The 23,732-nt window shown below is 34.0% G+C and overlaps 1 protein-coding gene across 1 annotated transcript in view; it reads left to right on the top strand.

The window, feature by feature from the left end:
- sntg2 (syntrophin, gamma 2) overlaps positions 1-23,732 on the top strand; it is a 351,972-nt gene that overhangs the window by 310,429 nt on the left and 17,811 nt on the right. Inside the window, exons 13-14 of the mRNA XM_015349632.2 lie at positions 10,458-10,529; positions 17,723-17,932. Of these exons, the coding sequence (XP_015205118.1) occupies positions 10,458-10,529; positions 17,723-17,932 (282 nt within the window). The remainder of the gene's footprint in view (positions 1-10,457; positions 10,530-17,722; positions 17,933-23,732) is intronic.

Genomic DNA, 23,732 nt, shown 5'->3' with positions numbered 1-23,732 from the left:
TGATTACACACAGGTGGATTCTATTTATCACCATCAGTCATTTAGGACAACATTGGATCATTCAGAGATCCTCGCTGAACTTCTGGAGTGAGTTTGCTGCACTGAAAGTAAAGGGGCCGAATAATTTTGCACGCCCCACTTTTCATTTTTTTATTAGTTAAAAAAGTTTCAAAAATCCAATAGATTTCGTTCCACTTCACAATTGTGTCCCAATTGTTGGTGATTCTTCACATAAAATAAAAAATTTATATCTTTATGTTTGAAGCCTGAAATGTGGCAAAAGGTTGAAAAGTTCAAGGGGGCCGAATACTTTCGCAAGGCACTGTACATCCAAATCAAAACAGAAATACTGTACGAAGCGGCACACCTCCAATAAATGCTTTCAACTAGCCATATCAATCTCCAGATTCAATTCAATAGTTGTTTAAGCACAAGGCTGTTTGATTTCAGAAACCATAAGAACTGGTTGTGAGCAGTAATACAAAAATCTCATCCAGCCATCTCTTGAAAGAACAAAGAAGTCTTCTAGACTTTCTAGACTTGAGCTATAGTATATAGCTCGTTAAGATAGTTTTGTGCACCTAAATTAATTTAGGTTTGCCACAAAAAAGGGTTTTATTTCTAATGCTAATGATGGATTTTATAATTTGTTTTTTTGACTGTCTGTTTACTTTGTTTGTCTGTCTGTTCAAATGATTATGACTTTTAAGCATTAAAACTACACAATATGTAAACTGCAAGTCTAAATACTATTACAGTACATGGCACTGTATATCCTAGTCTCACTATTACAGTGTTACAGTCCACCTGTTTCATTCAACATTAAAGTAATGCACAAATTGATGTGCTAGTTTTTATGATGCATGTTATTGTAATTATTTTTCCAGTTCACTAATACTCAACTCTTTCTTCTTTAGATTACATTTAGAATTCATCCTGAAAATCTTGATTCTCAAAAGATACAAAAAGAATGGTATCGTAACAGCAATCAGACTAAACATTCCTTCAATTTATTTCTGTTTATTTAGCATAATATTAGATACAGAATTTACTTGTTTGTTTAAGGAAAATGTGTAGAGTTTATAATTATTCACTGAACATGTGGGAATATTTCACAGAATAAAAATGTGGCACAATGTTTCCATTATGATTAACCTGAACAATCCTTCAGTGTCTGCTATTTTAGAACAGCATTGTGAAATAATACATTCTGTCTAATGTCCTTATACTTATATCAGTTTATATTGATGATATTTTATGAGACCTGCTCTTGTCAGAGTAATCTAACATTAAAGAAGGATTAAATTCTAGAATTTTACAGGTATCACCATTGCACAGCAATATGAGGATATAAACACCAGAGGGTAATCCCAGCAAGAGTCAGTTAATTACATAGAACAACATCTAACCAGGCTACTGGGCTCAACAGTCATTCCAAACAAGTGCCTTTCCCATTTGAACAACAAAAGAGACACTCATTCTTGTAACTGTTCACAAAAAAATGAAACAGATTATCAATAAAGTATTTGGGTTGATGTGATTTTATTTCAAGAGTTAATTATTAGTGGTAATACAACATTAATGTTCTTCATTACAGCTGATAGAAATAAGTTAATAAAAAGCACTTTGCCACTGCCCACAGATGGCATTTTTTAAAAGAAATACTTCATTAAGAATATAACCAAATATATATAAAAAATTACTGGTATATTGTACCTCATATCACTGTATATTTTGTCTATGTTTTGTGCATAGCTTTAATTTTTTCATTACAATTTAAAACATTCAAAAAATACTCACTATAGCACCCAGACTGTATGTGGTGACATACATATAGCCAGAGATAACTTTCTTATAAAGCATGAATACATCAAATTTTGATCATGAGCATATCAAATGAAATTTAAAGATTAATTTAAGGTTGATAACAAAAATATCTTGTTAAGAAAACTGTGCTGATTTAGAGAGAGCACCATTTCATTTTCTTCATAGAGTAGCATTGCTGTGAGCTCCATTTTCATTCCTTGCAAAATACAGTTTTATGATGATTAGTTCTATGTTCAAAGGCATAATGTAACTTAATAATGCTCTGGGATATGTGTTCCACAGACAACTGCAACAGACCTCTGACTGTTCTGTGAAATGGCTAATAAACAAATACCACCGCTCTCCTGCCTGTCCTTTAGACTCTAATATGTCTCATGTCACATTATGGATTTAAATCGCATGGTCTTGAGGGACACTACTGAGGCAATGAAATGCTACTCAATGAATAATAAATGAGGATAATCAAAACACCTTTTAAAACTAAGAAATAGTGAATGCATGTGGGAAGAAAAAGACAGACTTGAACTGCCAAGGTCAGATATTCTACTCTGGAATGAGTTGAGTGAGTTGAATGAATTGGCTGACTCTGTATTTGGCACATACAGGTAGTAATCAAACTCTTGTTGCACACATGTACTGTAATACGTATAAGTCTAAATAGCTCTGAGGAGACATGGTTTTCTGTGACTGGTATGGATAAAAATATAACACTGATTCCCAGATACAGAAGAACATCTTTCCCTTATGTCACATTTATTTTTATCAAGATTGATGATATAGGTGTTTTAATTGAAAAATAGCAGTGGAAATAGCAGTTATTCAGTTGAAGTGGTCTATTATTTATTATATATTATACAGTATTGTAGTGTTCTGACCCCTAGCATTGGCCTGTCCTTTGACCTTGACCCTGATGCCTTTAGCCATTCTTAATACTTGCTTTTACCCATCGTATTTAATGGAGAGGAAATGTCCTCTTTGTCCACATCTGTCAAGCACATGCCTCTGTCCTTCTCCTTTACTAAATGCCACCCCCCTCTCTGTGTTAAGTATGACCTCCTGTACAACTAAAGGGTAATAAAGCAGAGTGAGACTGAATCTGCTGCTAATGTCATTCTTTACTCTGACACAGTCAGGAAAAAGGAAGAATCAGTAAAATATGATTTATTATTTGCACAGTTGATACATAAAGTTATCAGTGAGAACCTGATCACTTCATAGATGTACTGTAGGCACTGTGGGAGTTACAGCATGCAAATGGCTTATGTCACATGACAAAGCTTGCATGATTCTCCTTTTCTTTGTGATAGTATATCAAAGTCATAGAAATAATGCTTGTATTGCTTCTGATCTGCTGGGATTATTATCTTAATTATCCCCATCTATGAATTGGCTTCCTCACTCTGTTCTCCTCCCCACCGACAGCTGATGTGTAGTGAGTTTACTGGCGCACTATGGCTGCTGACACATCATTCAGGTGGTGTACAGAATGCTTTGAGTGGAGTGCCCAGAAAAGTGGTACATAAATTTTAGGAATTATTATCAGTATTAATATTTGTATTATTATTATATTAGTATTAATATTAGCACACTATCAAATATACCTGTACAAATAACAAAAAGCAATTAAGCAATCACAGTACCTTTTTTACAAAAAGCAATCATACTTTTGGTACTTGCAACACTGAGCTGAAACGTTCTTACATTTTAGAAAGTTACAAATGCCTTTTCAACTTAAACCTTTACTGTACAGTACAGATGCAGCCATTCAAAGTGCGAGGCACAGACACATACCGGAGGTAATTGGATACGGCCTCGTGCATCGTGACGCGCGTTGACGCAAAATACCGCGGTACATGATTGGTTGACCGACAGGAGCACTCGTGGTCCGTTGGTCTGTCGTAGAAAGATTTAAATGTCTTTACTGTGCCTGTTTTAGTATTGAATATTTATATGGAATTTTACCACTGAAGGGAAATCGTAGTAGCTGAGCATAAAAAGAATAGGAGCATACTGTAACGCGTGTGAAGGCCATAAACGATATTAATTTTGCAACATAAACATACATTATATTGCTGGTCTTGGTACTTTAAATAAAAAATACACACCAGTATTCCATTTCTCCCTAAACATTTTAAGCATCGAAGTCTTTAACTAACGTTAAGTCTTTAACTTACGATACAGGAGTCAACAAGCATACTTTTAGAATTTGATTAAAAGGGAATATAATATGGAATCGCGTATCTAAAGAAATTAATAACAATAAAATTATATTCATGTGGGTTAGGTTCCTGACTCCCACATCACATGGTGAGGGTTCTAATCCAGCTGAAGCCATGACTTTTTTTTTTAACAAATACTTCTTTGAAAAAATAAAACTTTTCCCTGGGTCAGAGATTAAATAAAACCTCACTCACACCAAAAAAAATTATATTTCTAAACATCACAACATGATTGAATTTAAGTCATTTTAATAACAATGAATAGTCACCTATACATTACAATATAAACATTTATATTGATTAAAATCATGTTTTGATTTAAATCGAAAATGCGTGTTTAAATATATGTGTTTTTTGATTCACAATCAGACAAATGCAACATAAATTGATATCTTTGTCTTCTAGGTATCTTAATAAACTTTCAGCATAGCTTTCTCCCCGTTTAGATTTATTTTTCTTGGGATCTTGGGATCAAACGTGGAAAGATTAGATTGTAATCGTTTTTATTTTTTAAATACATTTTAGGAAAGTGTTATCTATCATAAAAAGCTGTACACCAACCGCTATAAAGATACATATTGTAATACTTTCGGGTTCGGATAGGACAGACACTAGAACTCAGACATGCGGAGTTAAAGCAAGTTAAAGCCTTGATTTTATATATCACCTTAAAAAGTGGCATCTCAAAGCAAAGTAAATACCCAACACTGATTTTACCCATCTGTCATGCTAATAAAGCACCTTGAATTGAATTGAATTGAGAGAGATGGAGGGCGAGAGAGCACAGTCAGGACAGACAGGCAAATAAGATACACTCCACAGACATTCACAACAGCGACATATCATAAAACGTTTGCACATATAATTAAATTCTTACTTGTTTTTCAGGAAGTTAAAAAAAACACTTGATTTACTTATCCAGTCTCTTGAAATAAAATTATTTTTCAAGCAATGCAAGTAATGTCGGGCAACGTGTTTTTTTTTTAATCCAACATTGACAGCCACATCTTAAATCTTGTCAGTCAGCTCTTTTTTTCTCTATTTGAATTGTGGCGATTCAAACAACCTGGGATAACGAGTGGTCTCAAAGTCACCGAGCTCACAGAGCTTCAACAACAGATGACAATTCCCTTAGTCCTTCCTTAGTCCTCCTGAAATTGTCAGATTATGAGTGAATAAAAGCATTTTATTAAAAACACGTTTGCGTTTGTTTGGGAGCTATATTATGTATTTTTCATATGTAAGATATAATGATGTGTTCCCGCTTACACATCGCACAACTTTAAAACCTAGAAAAACAGGTTTCGATTCACATTATCTGGGGAGCCTTGTTTTGTCAAAGGACGGCACAAAAAAACAGGCAATACACAAGGGGGGAGGGTAAGCGAGAGAGAGAGTTTTTTGCCCTCTGTCAAAAAAAACCAAATCACTCGGGGCAGAGACTCTGGGGGGTCATTGTGTGGTACAGAGCGGAGCTCAGTCACTCCAAACAAGTAGAAAAGAGAGAAGAGTCAACAATTGATTTAAGGACGATTTAAGTGCAATGAAATACAATATTGTTGTTGTTGTTATTGTTGTTTTTATCCTGTAAAGCGTTTTGAGAAGCCACCTTTAAAGGCAATATATAAAAGCACTGATTCTTATGGAATGTGTTTTCTTTCTTCTTTTTTTCAGCATGGAATAAACCTATAACTTGATTCTTATGGATGTCCTGTTCCGCTGGGGATTAAAAAAAAATGTTTTTTTTAAATCGCGTATCTAAGGAAATAGCAGTATAACCTTGTTAATGCACAAACAGTGGCATGTTACATTATTAATTTGGTCTCCTCTTGCCAGAAAGCTCTAAATTGCATTTTGAGTGTGGTTTTTGACTTTTTAAAAATTGCAACCCATAAATAAAGCTGATACTGTTTAGACTTTTAATTATTTTAAACTGTATTACTGCAGCACAATGCACAATGCAACGTAAATTGCAAAAATGCACTTGGAATCTGTCCAAGCCCTACTTTGTCAGGCATTTTCTTTTACTGTAACGGACATAAAAACTCCCTTGCTTTTAACAGAGCGTTTCATAATTTCTACACGAAAATTATTTAAACTGCGACACTTATCATTCAACCGGAGCTCGAAATATCACAAGGATCCTCAAGAGCACAGCAAAGACTGTATTAAAAGAATCGCGTATCTAAAGAAATTAATAAGATATAATTATATTTGTGTACTGTGACAGGGCTGTGTAGGGCTGTTTCACCTTTCTCTTCATGTGACTCTATTCAAAAGCCATCTAGCAAAGAGGGGATGAGAAGAGTGACAAACTAGTATACTTTAGATCTTTTTTTCTGAACCGGGGAATATCTGATCATGTTTCTCTATAACAATAATTAAAAACATTATTTTACATATCACCTTTATGTGATATTACCTTAAGAACAGCACATACAATACAAGGGTTAATTGCACAATGGACAGCGCAAAGAAATGTAAAATAGTCTTCTTTAGGTGTGAGGGCAGGAGTGGATCGCAGCAACAGGACACGTGTATCCAGAGAGCGAGTGATCAGAAAAAGGAACAGCTGTTACGCCCAGGTTTGTTCGGAAAACTGCTAAGCCCGTCAAAAAACAGGAACTGATCGATGCAATCTATAAATTCTGGGAGGAAGAACTGACTATATCCTCTCTATCCTTTAAAATAAACTATTATTCCACAATGCAGGGTATTACATAGCCAGTATCACAGGCCAGTTCACAGGTTTGCATGCATAATTTAATTTTGAAAGCCACTGAGACATCAGGTACTACTGTTGTATTTATGAAAAAGAAACAAAACAAAAAGCATACTAATAACTGTGCCATCCTACTCCTTAGTTAATACAATTGATTATTTATAAACAGTTAACCTTTTAAGCAAAATATTTTGAATTACATTTTACCCTGTTTTTTCTTTGGTTTTGTATTTAACTTATTACATGATAGTCAGATTTAATGTATATTTGAACAATGAAAATATATTTTTACAAGATGTGGGGGAAAGTGCAACAACTTATTACAGTGCTAAATTCAATATTATTGATATTATTAATAGTTTATGCTTACACCTAACTTTCTTAATTAGATGTATTCAAAACAGTGAACTACTGTAAGTGTAACATAACATTCAGAAATACAATCGAGAATAGTTTTGTGGTGTTTGTATAGATGAAACGTTCCTAAAACGTATAAAGTAACAAAATTAAAGAAGATTAAAATCTGTAATCTTTCCAATTCTATGTCATCAGAAAATACAAGAAGTTTCTGCTTTGTCTACGGATGGTTTCAAAAAGTAATCTAAGTGGTGAGAAAGCTATGCTTAATGATAATTAAGGGACTTAAAAGTAAAAAGAGATGCTTCATATTGCTTGACTAATTTTAAAAACTAAGTTATAAATGCAGACGCACTCTCTGTGCCGTGCCGGGTCTAAATATCTAAATATACATTCGCCTCGAGCAGAGGCTGAAGAGTGCCCGGCTGGTGTGGGCGGGGAAGAGCAGGACAGGAGTGAAAGTGGTCAGGGCAGGGTTTAGGAAGGCCGCCGACCAGTGCGGCTGTCCCACAGTGAAGCGGGCGTACAGCCTGGGGAGGTATCCGTTTTCCTTGTAAATAGTTCCCTGCTTCTGCACCCCTAGGTCTTACTCTCTCTCTCTTTTCTCTCTCTCTCGGGCGCACGGGTGGTGTGTTGGCTCGCGCATGTTGGCGGGCGGGGGCGCGGGAGAGCCGGGCTAGCAGGTGGTGACGGAGAAGAAAAATAAAGGCTTTCGCTTCCTTTAACTCCGCAAGTCTGAGTTCTTGTGTCCGTCCTGTCCAAACCAGATAGTATTACAATATGTATCTGTATAGCAGGTGGTGTACAGCTTTTTAGTATAGATTACAGTTTTCTAAAATGTATTTAAAAAATAAAAACGATTACAATCTAATCTTTCCACGTTTGATCCCGAAATCCCCCAAAAAATAAATCTAAATGGGGAGAAAGCTATGCTGAAAGTTTATTAAGATACTTAGAAGACAAAGATACTGTATCAATTTATGTTGCATTTGTCTGATTATGATTCAAGAAACACATATAACTAAACAAGTTAACACTAAACACATATAACTAAACATAAAACTAAACACGTTTGCGATTTAAATCAAAACATGATTTAAATCAATATAAATGTAACGCATACTGTACAGTGTCCATTTCTCTTATCAAAAATGACTTAAATTCGATCATGTTGTGATATTTAGAAATATAAAAGTCAATTTATTATTCATAATATTGCTATTCTATTTTTTCGAAGAAATGTTTGTTAAAAGAAAAGTCATGGCGCCAGCTGGAATTGAACACACAACCTGCAGGTTAGTAATCAGGCACGTAGACCAGTGGGCTACTAGGGAAGTCGCTTGAAGAAAGAGGTGAAACAACCCTACACAGCCCTGTAGCAGTACACGAATATAATCATATCGTTATTAATTTCTTTAGATATTCAATATTATATTAGCAGAAAAGCTTAAAACTTCCACTTTTTACACGCTATTTCACATGTTAGTTAAAGACTTCGATGCTAAAAATGTTTAGGGAGAAATGGAATACCGGTGTGTATTTTTTTTTAAAGTACTGATTCCTGGAATCTGACTGGCTGACACCCTTCTGAAGTGTTTCCATAATATCTGGTATACGGAAAAGAAAGCGTTGATAATAAAGCCTGGATTCTCATGTATCTGATATAAGTATCTTTTTAATACAGTCTTTGATGTGCTCTTGAGGATCCTTGTGATATTTCGAGCTCTGGTTGAATGAAAAGTGTCGCAGTTTAAATACTTTTCGTAGTTAGAAATTATGAAACGCTCTGTTAAAAGCAAGGGAGTTTTTTTGTCCGTTGCAGTAAAAGAAAATGCCTGACAAAGTAGGGCTTGGACAGATTCCAAGTGCTTGTACAAATGTGCTAAAGAAATTATACTTTGAGTTTACAGTTTGTCCAAAGTCATTTATTATTAATACTATTAGTAATATCTTAGGTAAAGGCTTTGATGCATGAATATTTCTGATAAAGGTAGGTTGTGTACTTTTGTCCAACTGAGCAATCTTGCTTTCATAAAATATACCAACATTTTAATGACTGATGATTAACATGCTGTAATACACAGTTTAAATTTAAAAGCCAAATGCTGTACATGAGAGGTTAAGCTTTATTGGCTCCTCGTGGTGGTTTTACAAGGTGATGCCAGATACTTTCCAGCATGACGTCAAATGACGCGATATACCTCGTGATACTGCGTGATACTGCGTTTTGATGCGACACCCCCACCGGGGTATAACGCAAAATACCCCACCCATTTTGAATGGCTGCATCTGTATGTATAGATTGTATACAGCACACTTCTTAAACCCATCCAACATGAGCTGGATAGTTTATCTAAAATAGAGAGTGCAAAATGAAAGGTGTTTTTAAGTGTGTTTGAATCCTGTAGCCAATAATCACTGTTTTAAACATTGTCTGCATTCCTGTTAAAATAGCACATAAAATAAATTAAAAATAAAGGAGAAAGATACCATGAAGCTTTTTTAAGTGATGAAGGTTGGAAAAGACTGTATGCAGAAGAAAAAATGTTCAGGCTTCTTTGGAGAATGTGAAATTATAGATGAGATGAGCACAGGATTGTGCACTCCATCCTTTTATGAATGTGCACAGCTGACCATACGTGTAAAATTTGCTGCAAATTTGCTTACAGAAGGTTAGTTTTAATCTACAAGAGCACAGTGTGCACCTTTATTTTGCAAAAGCAGATTTCTAACTATTGATGTGCAGTATTGATGTATGTCTTCTTGCACTATGTCAAAGGACTAATTTTAAACTAATCTGTAATTATGGAACTTTGTAGCCTGTAATCCCTATATTTTGTCCCATTACATTTCTATTTTTATTTTGATTAATATCAATATACAGATTAACAGTGAAATGTTAAGCATATCAAAAAGAATATACACAAATACTTTAACTTAAAAGAACGGCCCAACACACTCCTTTTCATGTTCTCCAGTTAACTCTGAGGTTAGCCTTATTTTAGCCTTATTCTTTCAAATAGTAATGCAGGTGTACTGTATGTGTAGAGCTAGTTTCTTGAATGCAAAAAAAAAAGTTTTTTTTGTGCAATGTTAAGTTTTAAAATACCATGATTAAACAACACTAGTAGACATTTGATCACAAAAACATGTATGCTGATAGATTTTTTTTCTCAGATGTTAACTGAGTCAAAATTGTTAAATTAATTTTGACTTGGCTAATATCTCTTATCTTATCTGTGTGTTGACATAAAAAATGTTGTTGAAGCTTTCAGGCACTGTATTATAAAAGATGTAAAAAAATACTGTGTGTGCTTTTACTTATTTTTCAGGTCAGTACATTAGATTGGCCACGAGCTGAAACAATCCATAACCTCTGTGAGGTTCTCTTTAAGGTACACAAGGTAAGTGTCAATAGCAAGTGGAATTACAGTATATGCAACACAACTATAAATGTCTAGACCTTACTAAAATTATTTCTCAGCTTTAAGCTTAAAGAGAAGTTCTTTTGGATTTCTGATTCAAAAAAATACAATATATACCAATGCACAAGTGTAATGCATTTAATCAAATTTTTTATGCGTACACAGCAAACAATAGAAAATGTGAACAGAACTCAAATCAATAAACAAGTACAACCTTTGTAAATATTAAACAACATCTGTTAGTGCTCACAAATATACCTGAAAAAGCACATGGATACACAGAATACTCTTCCTGTGTAACAGTAGCCAACACCTGAAATCTAACAAGTTGCAGTTGTTTCTTATTGATGGCATTGGTGAGCTTTTACCACAAATGGTCTGTTGGAGTCATTTCAAGGGGCAAACGTTGGCAACAAGACTTTCACTTTGATTTCTTGAAACCACACCTTTGTAATTCTGTAGTTTTGCATCGTCCAAAAACGTTCATGTGTTCATGAGTCACACATCATTCTGTAACGCCCAGAGGCTTGAACAATGCAAAACACAGTATAAAGAACATAAAAAGATGATTCCATCAAACCTGTTTTGGTCAAAATTCTATTCAACACTGAAAAAAATACTCCAGCACTCTCTGCTGACATCTCAGTTATTTGCTGGATTATTACATACTGTATGAATAGGTCAGTTCCATGTAAAAGGCGAGCATTATCCATAGGCTGTTTATTTTTTCTAGATTGGTTTGTGCTATGGACACTACAAGCTGAAATTATTTCACAGATGAATCAAATAGATATGAGGGCACCAAAATGATGTGGTGAACCCCTTCCAGGACATGGCATACACAGAGTAATTTTGCTGTTTTTTCTGACCTAGTTTGCTGATTGTTGAAGCAGTGCATCTCACAATCCGTAACATTCCTCACTGCAGTCTTATGCCTGCAGTCTTATCGCAAACTACCAGATGATTTTCAGTATTTAAGCATGGCGATGTCATATACAGTATTTCACTGTTTTTGTGTAAACTGAAATCATGTCTTTTTGAATTGCTATTTATACAACTTCTTTAAACTAATTCTGTAAATTTTAACTCCATCAATCTTTTATGTGCTATAGCACCTTTTGCAATAGTTTGCAACAGTGTACTGAACTGATTTACAGTATATTGTTCTTAACAATAGAACCCAAATGCCAAAATACCTAACACTTGATGTTTTTATTAACGTTCATGACTAAAGTTCAGTTTTTCTTTATAAAAAGTGGAAAGCTCTTCTAAGAAAATCACCAGACTTGTCTGCTCACATATACAGTGAACAACATGTTGAAGTAACTTCTGAATGAAGACCCATCAAAGAACGAAGCTTAATGCATTACTACTGCATAGACCCTTGCATTGTGTGATTGTTTGTTATAATACATTTGAAGGTTGTTCTGGGCTTAATACAGTAAAAGAAATGTAAGAAAAATTTGTTTTTTGTTTTTTTATTTGACAGTTTCCTTTTTAGTGAGTTGCACCTAGAGTATTATCTCTGGACACATCTATCAAATATAGAGCCATTTTTAGCTTGGCAAAATATAATACCTCCAGGAAAAGGCAAAAATAATCCTGTTAAAAAACAAAATTAAGTGTTTATTATGCTTGATCAGGTTGTACCTTATACTGTACTGCATTGTACTGTATGTTAGAAATCCTTTGAAATCCTTTGTGACATCTAAAGATATAAAATACAAATTCCTAGAAATAAAATCCATTCATAAATCATAGAATTGTACATCACAAAATAGGTAATTCTGCTTAGTACAAAGCATCCTCCTCAGGTGAAGGCTTTTATAACTTTTTGTTAGCTTTCTTTGGTTCCACTGAAACTTTTTCAAACTGAGATGTAAAAAATCATTTTGGATTGTGAATCATTGTGAAAGTCACTAAAATGTAGTTATCTTTATAAATAGCAATGTATTTTGCCATACTAACCCCTAATAAGATAAGATCACTTTATTGGCCATATCCAATTTCTTGTATTAGGAATTTATTTTTTTCGCATACCCCAACTTGCTCTCCATGAGACACACAGACAGGGAGATAACCTTGGGGTCAGAGCGTAGGGTCAGCCATTTATACAGTGCCCCTGGAGCAGTTGGGGTTAAGGGCCTTGCCCAGGGGCCCAACGAAGTAGGATTCGTCTGCCGATCGCGGGATACAAACTGGCAACCTTCCAGCCACAGGAGCAGATCCTTAGCCACAAAGCCACTACACTGCCCCAATTCAGTCTAGCTAGTATTATGCTTCTCTGTAACAAACTGCTTTATGATTTAAATAAAGAAATGCATTTCTTTAACAACAATAGACTAGCCTATTTGACTTAGGATGAAGGTCTGGCAGAAATTTAGATGATTGGACAGACCTTGGAAATTGGAAATACAGTATGTCTAGTATAATGTTGAGGAAGTATAAGTGTGGTTTGTGCAGATCAGTGGATGAATCGAGCCTTCCACATTAGGTAATAAACTTCCCATTTTTAAAACAAAATACATTTTACAACACAAATTTCTAAAGTTAATATGATGCATTTGGTGACTTTGGAGTTCCTGAAACCCTGACTCAATTTAGAAATGAAAGAACAAGCCTTCCATTATCAAAGATAAATCTGTGAATCTGAGTTAAGTTCCAAACATTTGTTGCTATTTTAAGTAGATTTATTTTGGAATGACCCTTTCTAGATAGCAGAGCTTTCATTTAATAAAAACAAAAAGAAAGAAAATGTAATTGTAGTTTACGTCTAATAATTACGCCCTCCCTCATTAAAAAAATGAAATAAAAAGCAAAGTTACTTCCCAGAGTTTACAAATTACATAAAAATTTAAAATTTTATTCTTTGGACCATATACTTTTATTTTTTCTTCCAAGACTGAATTTAAAGTGCTTATAAACAGGACAATAAAAACTTGTGTAAAATAATTTTATGAATGCCTTTTTACAATTTAAGGTGGACGTTTGGCAATGCTTGTAACATCTGTTGCTATTCTGGGGAAAAATACATTTTCCCATTCTTATTTTAGGAATTGATTTACTTTTCTTAGGAGTAAAACATTTTACACTTCTTAATTAGGCAAGCATAATGGGTGCCATTAAAATGCTTTTAATGATTTAAGAATAAATGTCACACCTGGTGTAAAAATATGTATTTCGTTGTACATCTATTTTAGTCATGTACTAATTGGTAGTTTGGATATTATTTAGTCAGACATTACTATAAGTTTCAAAACGTTCAGGGAACTTTTTCAAACTCTACATTATATGTACTCATAAATACTTACAGTATTTATAAATAATTTATTAGTAATTAAATAAATTTTGTTAAGAAACATGTTAAAGTGGCTACAAAAGGAATAGTTTTTGAGCAAATGGAAAACATGGCTAATCTCAAAGATTTTCTCTCAGATCTCAAATGTTTGTGTCTTTCAAATGGAATACTCAAAATAACACAGAAGCACTTGTTTGAAACTAATCTCCTCTGGATTGAAAATTTAAGACCTTCCATAAATGTACTTGTTGACTATTTTATACACATAAAAGAGCAGTTTGTAGCATATTTTGAACAAGTGCAAAGAAAAGTGTTTTCCCCAGTAGTTATATACTGTACTCAGTAAGAAAGATCATACCAAAGAATGAAAAACATCTCTATTACCACAACTGTAGGGCCTGAAATTCCATACTTATGGGATTACTTGAATAAATCTGATAGACAGTCTAGAATAGGAATAGGGAAAGTAGTTAATAAAGCAAAACAAGATGTTTGGTGAAAGAAAGTTTTGTTAAAACCTTGAAAATCTTTTAAACATTTAACTTAAACATGTTAACTTAAACATTTAGCTAATTTATTTTACATGCAAATAAATATACTTCTATTAAAGATAAATCTTTGTTAAACAGTACAATAGAATTTTTCTTGCTTTGAAATATTTAGGAAAGCCTTTCTAACAAAGGTCCACAATTGTCACAACCACAAATAATCCAACACCAGATCCTTTCCGCAAATGCCGACGCATTCCCACGACCGCAGACAATCAGACACCTGCTCTTCCCAATTGCCTTAAATGCCAGTGCATGAACTAACCTTCCAATTGCACCTCTCACTATTCACCGCGCTCACTATACTTAAGGGCTCACTACGTTCACCACAATGCTCAGTATTGGTTTCACCACTGGAGCTCTTGTCTCTCGCCTTTTTTCTCGAAACTCCTGCCTTTTGTAATATTATTGATCCTCCGGCTTTCTGACCCGAGACTAAACTTCAACTACGATTCTTGATCCCGCGACTTAGAAAGTACGACTGGCTTTTTCTGTGCCTCGTTTTTTCTCTCTTTCTCGCTGTATGTGTGAGATCGCCAGTTTGTCTCATAGGGTCCATCTTAATCTCATTTTCTGTCAACAGCACCCTTACAACAATAAGAATAACATTATCTTATACTGTAGTACAATCATTCTTGTATATTAACTACAGATCCAGACATCCAGAATGCGCAACGAACAATGCAGTATAATGCGGAGTACATCGTCTGTTTTAATGCATTTTTTAAAACATTCTTTTGCAGGACTACACTAATTTGTAAAACTGCCAGGTGGCACAGTGAATACTTAACGTGGATAAGGGATCATCTTTTTCCAATAATAAAATGTAATTTATAATGGTTTATTATAACTTGATGTGCCGCACATGAATCACATGAAAAATATTCACAGATATGCTGGAACAATAGTGTAGGTTTTTAAAGACAGTACAGTATGTATGAAATGTATTTTTTGTAATCAAAATGTAACTAATAATTTCCTAATTATTGTTGCTGAAATCAGCATTAAGACAAAATATAGATTATTTTAATCAGGATGTAAAACTTAAAAATAACATCGCTTTCACAAGCTATAATAAAAAAAACTATTTTTTTATAAACCCAGCTGAGTAATTTAGCTTTGTAAAACAGCACTACTTTAATTAAAAAAAAATATTTGTGCTTTAAACCTGAACTAAACCTTGGACTTTCTAAGTAGCAGACAAGCTTTTAACCACTGTACCAGAGCATTGCTCAAGTGCAGTGCCCAACATTAGAAACTGAGTATTTTATTGTTCATTGCAACAACAGCAGAATATTCTGTAGTTAAAACGATTATGTTAAAATGTTTCCAAAATAACAAGTGAACGAGTTCTTGATATAAATGCAGATGTTTTCAAGAAAGTGGAATACGGTACCACTACCAGCTAGGATAAATGTAATATTTAGATCAACAAATAAATATTGATAATGACATTCAGAAACTATTTTTATTTACATTCCATATTAATATTCCCTATTATGTTGATTAAAAGTACTACAACAATAGCCAATTTATACTGTAGAGGGGGATTATTAGGAGGCCGTGACAGGTAGAGGCCAGGATGCCGGGATTACACCCATTCTCTTTTTGAAAAAGACCCCGGGATTTTTAATGACCAGAGTGAGTCAGGACATTAGTTTAACATATCATTCGAAGGACAGCACCTTTTACAGTACAGTGTCCCCGTCACTATACTAGGGCATTAGAGCCCACATAGATCGCAGGTTGAATGTCCCCTGCTGGCCCCACTAACACCTCTTCCAGAAGCAACCTTAGGTTTTCCTAGGAGATCTCTCATCCAGGTACTGACCAGGCTCAAACTTGTTTAGCTTCAGTAGATTGCCAGTTGTGAGTTGCAGGGTGATATGGCTGCTGGCACTAGAGCCCTCCAAAAGTATTTGTAAATGCAAGCCAAAATTTTATTTTTGTTTTTCAGTTCAGTTTGTGTTTTTGATCATGAGGTTACTATGTGTGATAAGTAGGAACTAACATAGATGTTATTTTTCAGGTAATTCCATGCATAAATTGAATCATATCAGATCATATATAAAAATACTATGTGTTTTACCAAATTATTTAAAGTAACCATAAGTACTAGGATTCATTCACTGCAAGTGTATTTCAGACTGTTAAAGCTGGTATTTGGTTGCTTATCCCTTTGGGGTAATAACTGCTTGGATCATAAAGCATCCTCTAGAGAGGTATAACTCTGTATGATGTTGTACCTTGTTACACAGTGGAAATATGCCTCACTCTGTGACTCCTCTAGTCTTCACTGGAAATCCCAAGACAGGGAATGTGACGCTCACTCTCTGCCCTGAACCTGCAGTAACTAGCTAATCAATTACATCTGTTTTCACGCACTGTGGCAACCTTCATTTGCGGTCTTTAAATTGCTTTCACTGTTGGTGAAATATAATATTAAACTATTATTAAGAAATATACAAACATTCCTTCACACTTTAAAGAGTAAAACTGGTGGTAAATTTTAGAATATAAATATTCTGCAATGCATTTAAATAAAGCTTTTCAAGTTAGTTCAAAAAAGCACAATTCTAGCTAGGATTGGGATTATTATAGAAATTACATGTACTGTTATTTTTACTAGCTGAGACCAGTATCTTCTATTCATCACCATCAAGATTATTGTAGAAAGAAATTTGTATTATACTTTATATATTAAATATAAATTATAAAATGAAATATAAATGCATATATTTGTACTAGTACATTTAAACTAAGGATTAAATTCTGGTACATACAGTATATAAAATTAACTATTGCCACTGAATAAATCCAAGCCTTATCTCAGATTCATGAGATCCACTTTCTTTTACCGATTTTACCGATAACCAAATCGGTAAAAGAACCACCTGTGGATAAAAATAATTGATCATGTAATTAAAACCTGCTGAGACATCATATTTTTTTAATCATTTAAACCTTTCATCCTCACAATTGTGTAGTGCTATGACAATTTAAAATTAAGGTGCAGTCACGGAAACAAGAAAACAACTAAATACTTTTTTACCTGAAGATGTTCTATCATATTTTATTTGAACTGTCAAAAATACAAAACATACTGTACGTAACACTTATGACAGACCATTAATAATTATCTATAAATTTTATAAACCTCCAACAAGTATTGTATTTGTGAACTGTTAGATGGCATTTAATAATATTTGCTTGTATCATAATATCTATGTAGTAATGGATTTCCTATAATGTGTAAGTCCCAAAACTATTACACATCAACAAATAAATAAAAAGTATAATTAATCTGTGCACATTAAACTTTTCAGCTGTGGATTACCGAAGATTGCTGGTTACAAGCAAAATTGTACCTTGGCCTTCATCAGGACTGTGAGCTTCGAGACGATAAGTCTTTCTGCTTCAGTGTCATGGCTGGAAATGGCAAGAATCACTACTTCAGTGTTGAACTAGGCAGTGATTTGGCAGTATGGGAGAAGTCATTCCAAAGAGCAATTTTTATGGAAGTACAGAGATCATTGGTAAGTTTAACAAAAATTAAACTATTGTTATGAATGCAGTCTGCTTAGTAACTAATAGTACTGACAGTTTGATAAGACACTTAAACCTTGACCATTAGTGATTCATTACCATGTTAATATTCCACAGTTGATTTGGGTTAGGGTTTAGGTAAACTGGTTTTGAACTTAGTTGTCAAACGTGCTTATACTAATGTAAACAGGGCCCCAGACACTTTTAAAAAAAGAAACCTGTATTTGTTCAAATGATTTATGGATTTACTCCTGAACTGCCTGAGCAATGCTTCAATTTAGAATGTTATACTATGGGGTAAAAAAGGTACCGTTCTCATAAATTTCAAAACTTATTCCAAAAGCAAAGGCTGTTGAAAGGCCTTGTTAAAATTTGTTTTTTATATATACAGTATATATTTATATTAATCTGCTGTAGTAAAAAAAATCTAAGGTTTTGTTTTTATATTAGTATTACAAAAATAATGGTACTTCTGTAATACTAATCTCCCTACAAAGGGAGTAGAAGATAAAAAAATGTTGTTCTCATTTTTGTAAAATATGTAGAATAGCAAATGAATCAGTAATAGAGCTATTCAGCAACACCAAAAGTGGAGCCAAGAGGGAAATAGAGCTTATTTCTGGGTTGGTATTCATGCATTACAGTCTATAGTTTTTTTTATCAGTCTGCCTGCTTTGACTTACTATCATGCAAATTTTAATGTGACATTGTGTGGGGGAGAGTACTAGAGGTTTTGCACCTGTTATGCACTTATAATCCACATCTTCAAAGGAATAAATTCAATATCAATCCATAGAATCAACAGAACTTTAATTTTATGATAGCTTTTATGTAAATTGTTCATAATAAAAGTTGTATAGAGAAAAATATAATTGATTTCTATTAGTATTATTTATATTAGTTCATTGAAAAGTGATACATTTATCATTGTGAACATTTACAGCATGTACTGTATGATGTATAGATTGACGATTAGAGATATACACTGCATATTCCACAAGAAATATGGAACATTGCAGATGATAATTGAAAATGTGGAGAAACCTGAAAAAATACTTAATTGCTTTTCTTGGCTTTAGCAGGCAGGAAATTATTTTTTGAATACCTTCTTAGGACAAAACAAAAAAAAAAGTATTCATGCAGAGTACCCTTTTGGCTTCTAGCAAATGACCTCTTTACTAATAAATGCTTTAAAAACAGAGATACAAAGAAGGGCTAGAAATAAGTTTTAGCTTTCTTTTTTTAAACAAAAAGACATTTAATTAAATTTATTCAGAGCACCATGTTCAGAAATCGACATCCTTATGGAGCTGTCAAAAAGCCTGTGCAGAACAAAAGCTCTGACCAGAAAGAGTGTTCTGATGCAAGACTCCCTGCTGTGGAAATTTGTAGAATCTTTTCAGCCTTTATTCTTGGAACCTTTCTGGGTTCATGGAAAGAGCATGTGTAGTGCACAAAGGTTGTATATCTTCTGCCTTTCTTTGTGAAAAAGGAGGAAGTCAGATGAACTGCAATGTATAAACATAGACTATAGTCTCAGCAGTTAAAGAAGAAGGGCTTTGTCAATGTGAAAAGGACATATGAAGCCAGATTCCAAAGGGGAATTGGGGTCGTCACCATCTCCATTATAATCAAAAATCAGTTCAAGAAGGCAGTGTTTTCTATTAAATACTGTATTACCCTGTACTTCATAACAGAATACACTAAGAGTAGGGAGTTCAAGGTTTATCTAAAAGAAAAAGCTGTTGAGGAAGTTTACAAAAGGTAATATACAGGACTCATACTGAGAAGCAATGTTTAATGCCTAAAATGTTTAATAAAGTATTGTTAAATATATTAAATAAATATATGTCTTAAGTTTATTTTTTACACCAACAAATGCATTTTTATCTCTGTTGCTTGAACCCATTTCAGTCGTAAAACCACACTGGTTAATCTCTGTAGTTTAGAAGTCATGTGCTTGTATTTAGACTGTCATATGGTCGGTGTGATTGGGATTCCCCGAGCTGAGATGTAGAATTTCAGAAATGGCATCAGGGCTGGTGGGCTCATACAGCTTGCCATGTACCTCTCACTTTACAGTGTTATCGAATGAATGGTGTGCTGTTTGTCTCATCCCCCATATCTCAATTTATGTTTGTAATGTTGGGATCTTCTAGTAATATACAGTAACATTACACTCTCTACATACTTTTACCTCATTTAACCTGTACTGTACAGATGGATTAAAACTGATCTAGCTCTAGTTTTCTGTCTTGCCTGCTGTTGTTGATATATGGTCCCACATTTACCACCTCTTCCAAAAATGCACACTGTATCATCTTCATCATCATCCACTCCTAGCCATACTTGTATAATGTCATAGTTTCATGTTGATGTAGTATCCTATGTTTCTTGCATTTTCTTCCTAACTTCTAAGTTTAAGGCATGAGTATTAAGAATGGACATGGTGTATGTTTTAAAATCTTTTCTTTGTGTTTTCTGATCCTACTAGAATCCTCTGCCATTTTAATACTTGACAACTACTCTATTGTAGTTGATTATGGTATGATTTCCAATACTTCAGTGGCCCTTTCATTAAAGTGCATGTGCATCATGACCCATTTGTTCTAGAAAAAAGTACCAGACAAACCCCAACCCCATTCTCTGCACCAGGCTTTTTGTAAAATAGATTGTTATTTCTCCAGATTTTCACTTGATTATTCTTTGTTTTGCTTCTAGGCTTGCATGTGGCACCAGTAGAATTTAAGCTTAAACTTAAATTTTGCTTGTTGCAGATCAATCCCAGCTCAGGGCAGACATGATATCTTCACTATAATAAAGGACACTAAATTAATTTCTACAACTATGGCTGTTGCTCTTTGGCAACAGCTAAATCAAATATGTCAGTTTTCATTTCAATTCAAGAATCCACTTCTCTAAATAATAAAGGACTGTCTCACATACAGTAATAAGACAAAGGTCCTTATTACTCTTATTACATAAATATACAGTAGTATTACATCAAATATCTATCTGTGATCATTAAAATCACTATGTACAATTTCAATAAAACCTGTGGTTAAAAAAATACAAGATGTGGAAAACAATTTTTAGATGAGGGTCTCCCGAATTCTTTTTTTCCTCTATATGTTTTGTGCAGAATGATATTTATTAGCATCAAACATTCTGAAGAATTTTTTTGATAGTACTGAGGGAAAGTCTTAAATATAAAAATGGTGAGTAAACCAGAAGCAGTAGGTGAATCGAACAAAGTACTGTATAATAAAACAATATTGGAAGGAATGATCCAGGTTACCTTTCTAGAAAACAATTTCCTGAAATTCAGGCCAGTTTTTCAATCACAGGTATGAGACTTGGCTATCAAAAATATCAAGTTTAAATGGTAGCAGAAAAAAATACAGAATCCGAGGTGGGCAAGGTCTAATAAAATGAAATATTAGTAAAATGTATTTTTTATTTGTTTTTTTAAATAAATACAGTTTATCTACAAAACTGTTTGTGTAAACGAGCTAAAGGTTTAAAATTGACAGCTAATATATGTGTATGAATGTGCATACATAAATATGCTGAGCCTGTGTTTAAAAACATTATAGTACTGACTTTACAGAACTATAATTACAGTAATTTACAGTACAGATGAAACACAGAGTATGCATCAGAAGTAACATCAGACGGTGATCTTAGAACTATAGCTTTTGAGCAGAGAAATCAGCCACATTTAAATTATTTTTTAAAATAACATAGGCCACAACTGATATGAAGATATGTTAGATGTGCTGAAATTTCTCAATTATAAATGGTAAATAAAATGATTCATTGGCACTATACTGTAAATAAATAAAAATGTTTAAAAGGAAATGTTTATAAAATGCTCAGTATTGTATACTTTAAGGTATTAGACATTGAAGCATAAATGTATTTTTTAATCTTATTTAGTCTTAAAAAAGAAATTCAATAATAAAACACAACAACTTAAAAAAGCTCTTTTGGCTTCAGTAAAAAAAAACGTTTATGCAAAGATATAAAAACTCATGTAAAAGCATGGGTCTGTCAAGCCAGATCTAAATCTTTACATCTCCAAGACAGAGAACATGTGCAAAGCATAACTCTTTTTGTAAAATTGTGTATATATTTCATATTTTAAGTTGATACTGTAATTTCCAGACACAGATAAGGTCTGGAAATAATGAGTTCCCCTCTATAAAAACACACAGTAAGTGGAGAAAATGTTCAATTGATTATTAAATGACTAAAAGTTTGGAAACCTACAGTGCTGAAGAACTCCTGAGGTACAGTATCTAATTTTCACTTCAATGCATGAGGAGACCTGACTTAAACAATCACATATTAAAACATATAATTTTCCATTTTTTCATCAATAAAGACCAGATTAGTGGCCAAGTAGGTTCAGTGTGGCTAGGTTGTTACCTACCTATAAAGAGTGGCTCTGGTAACACTACATCCTACAGTATGTCTTCTGCTCATTATGGGACTGTGCTTATACAGCTGTAGAAATGAATTTATTCTCCTTTTTTATATTTGAGATACAGTATCATGTCTGCCCTGAGCTGGGATTGATCTGCAACAAGTAAAATGTAAGTTTTATCTTAAATTCTACTGGTGCCACATGCAAGGCTAGAAAAAAAAAGACAATTCAATAAACTGGACCATGTACATGGAAAATACAGATATCTACAGCTGTATAAGCCAGCAGCCATATCACCCTGCAACTCACAACTGGCAACCCACTGAAGCTAAGCAAGTGTGAGCCTGGTCAGTACCTGAATGGGACTAAGGTTGCTGCTGGAAGAGGTATTAGTGGGGCCAGCAGGGGTCGCTCACCCTGTGGTCCATGTGGGTCCTAATGCCCCAGTACAGTGATGGGGACACTATAGTGTCGGATGAGACGTAAAACCGAGGTACTAACTCTCTGTGGTCATTAAAAATCCCAGAGTGTTTCTCGAAAAGAGTAGGGGTGTAACCTCTGGCCACATTTCCCATTGGCCTTTACCAATCATGGCCTCCTAATAATCCCCCTCTATGAATTGGCTACATTACTCTGCTCTCTTCCCCACTGATAGCTGATGTGTGGTGAGCGTTCTGGCGCACTATGGCTGCCGCCGCATCATCCAGGTGGATGGTGATGGAGGGGAGTCCCTATTACCTGTAAAGCGCTTTGAGTGGAATGTCCAGGAATATAATTGTAAGCAATTAATTAATTAAAAGCAGGACATTTTTGTTGTATAGAATGTTTTGGAGTTTTTTTAGATATAATTTAGGATTTAAGAAAATAATTCATGAACACCAAGCCTCAAGTAATTCTCAGTTGTATGCTTAACATTGCCTTCTGAAATATAAAAGATAAAAGTTGATAAAAGTTCCAAATAACATTATGGTGCTGCCTTAAAATGGGATTTATACCTAAAAATAAGGGTTCACATGACAAATATAGGATGAAAGGATTAATCCAGTACTTTGAACAGTAACAGCACTACAGTTGCATCAAACACTGTACCCATAAACATTTGACCTTTAGGACTCCTTCAGGAAAGTGCCAATGAGAACACTCAAAGGCAGCCTGGAGTAAAATTTAGTGAGTGCTCTGAGAAACACATTAGAATACGTTGACGCTTCAGTTTTACAAAATCATGTCAAACAACATCTTGTCTTTGTGATGAAATAAATATCCACAATTTCAAATTTAAATAATTGAAGTTTGGTTTTGAGTTTCCTAACTTAATAATCCAGAGGAGTTTGAATGTTGGAGTCCCTGAGAATGAGGTACTG

The sequence above is a fragment of the Lepisosteus oculatus genome, chromosome 2 (assembly GCF_040954835.1).
Source record: "Lepisosteus oculatus isolate fLepOcu1 chromosome 2, fLepOcu1.hap2, whole genome shotgun sequence".
Classification (NCBI taxonomy): Eukaryota; Metazoa; Chordata; class Actinopteri; order Semionotiformes; family Lepisosteidae; genus Lepisosteus; species Lepisosteus oculatus.
The sequence above is the reverse complement of the archived record's forward strand: the minus strand, read 5'-3'. Positions and strand labels throughout refer to the sequence as shown.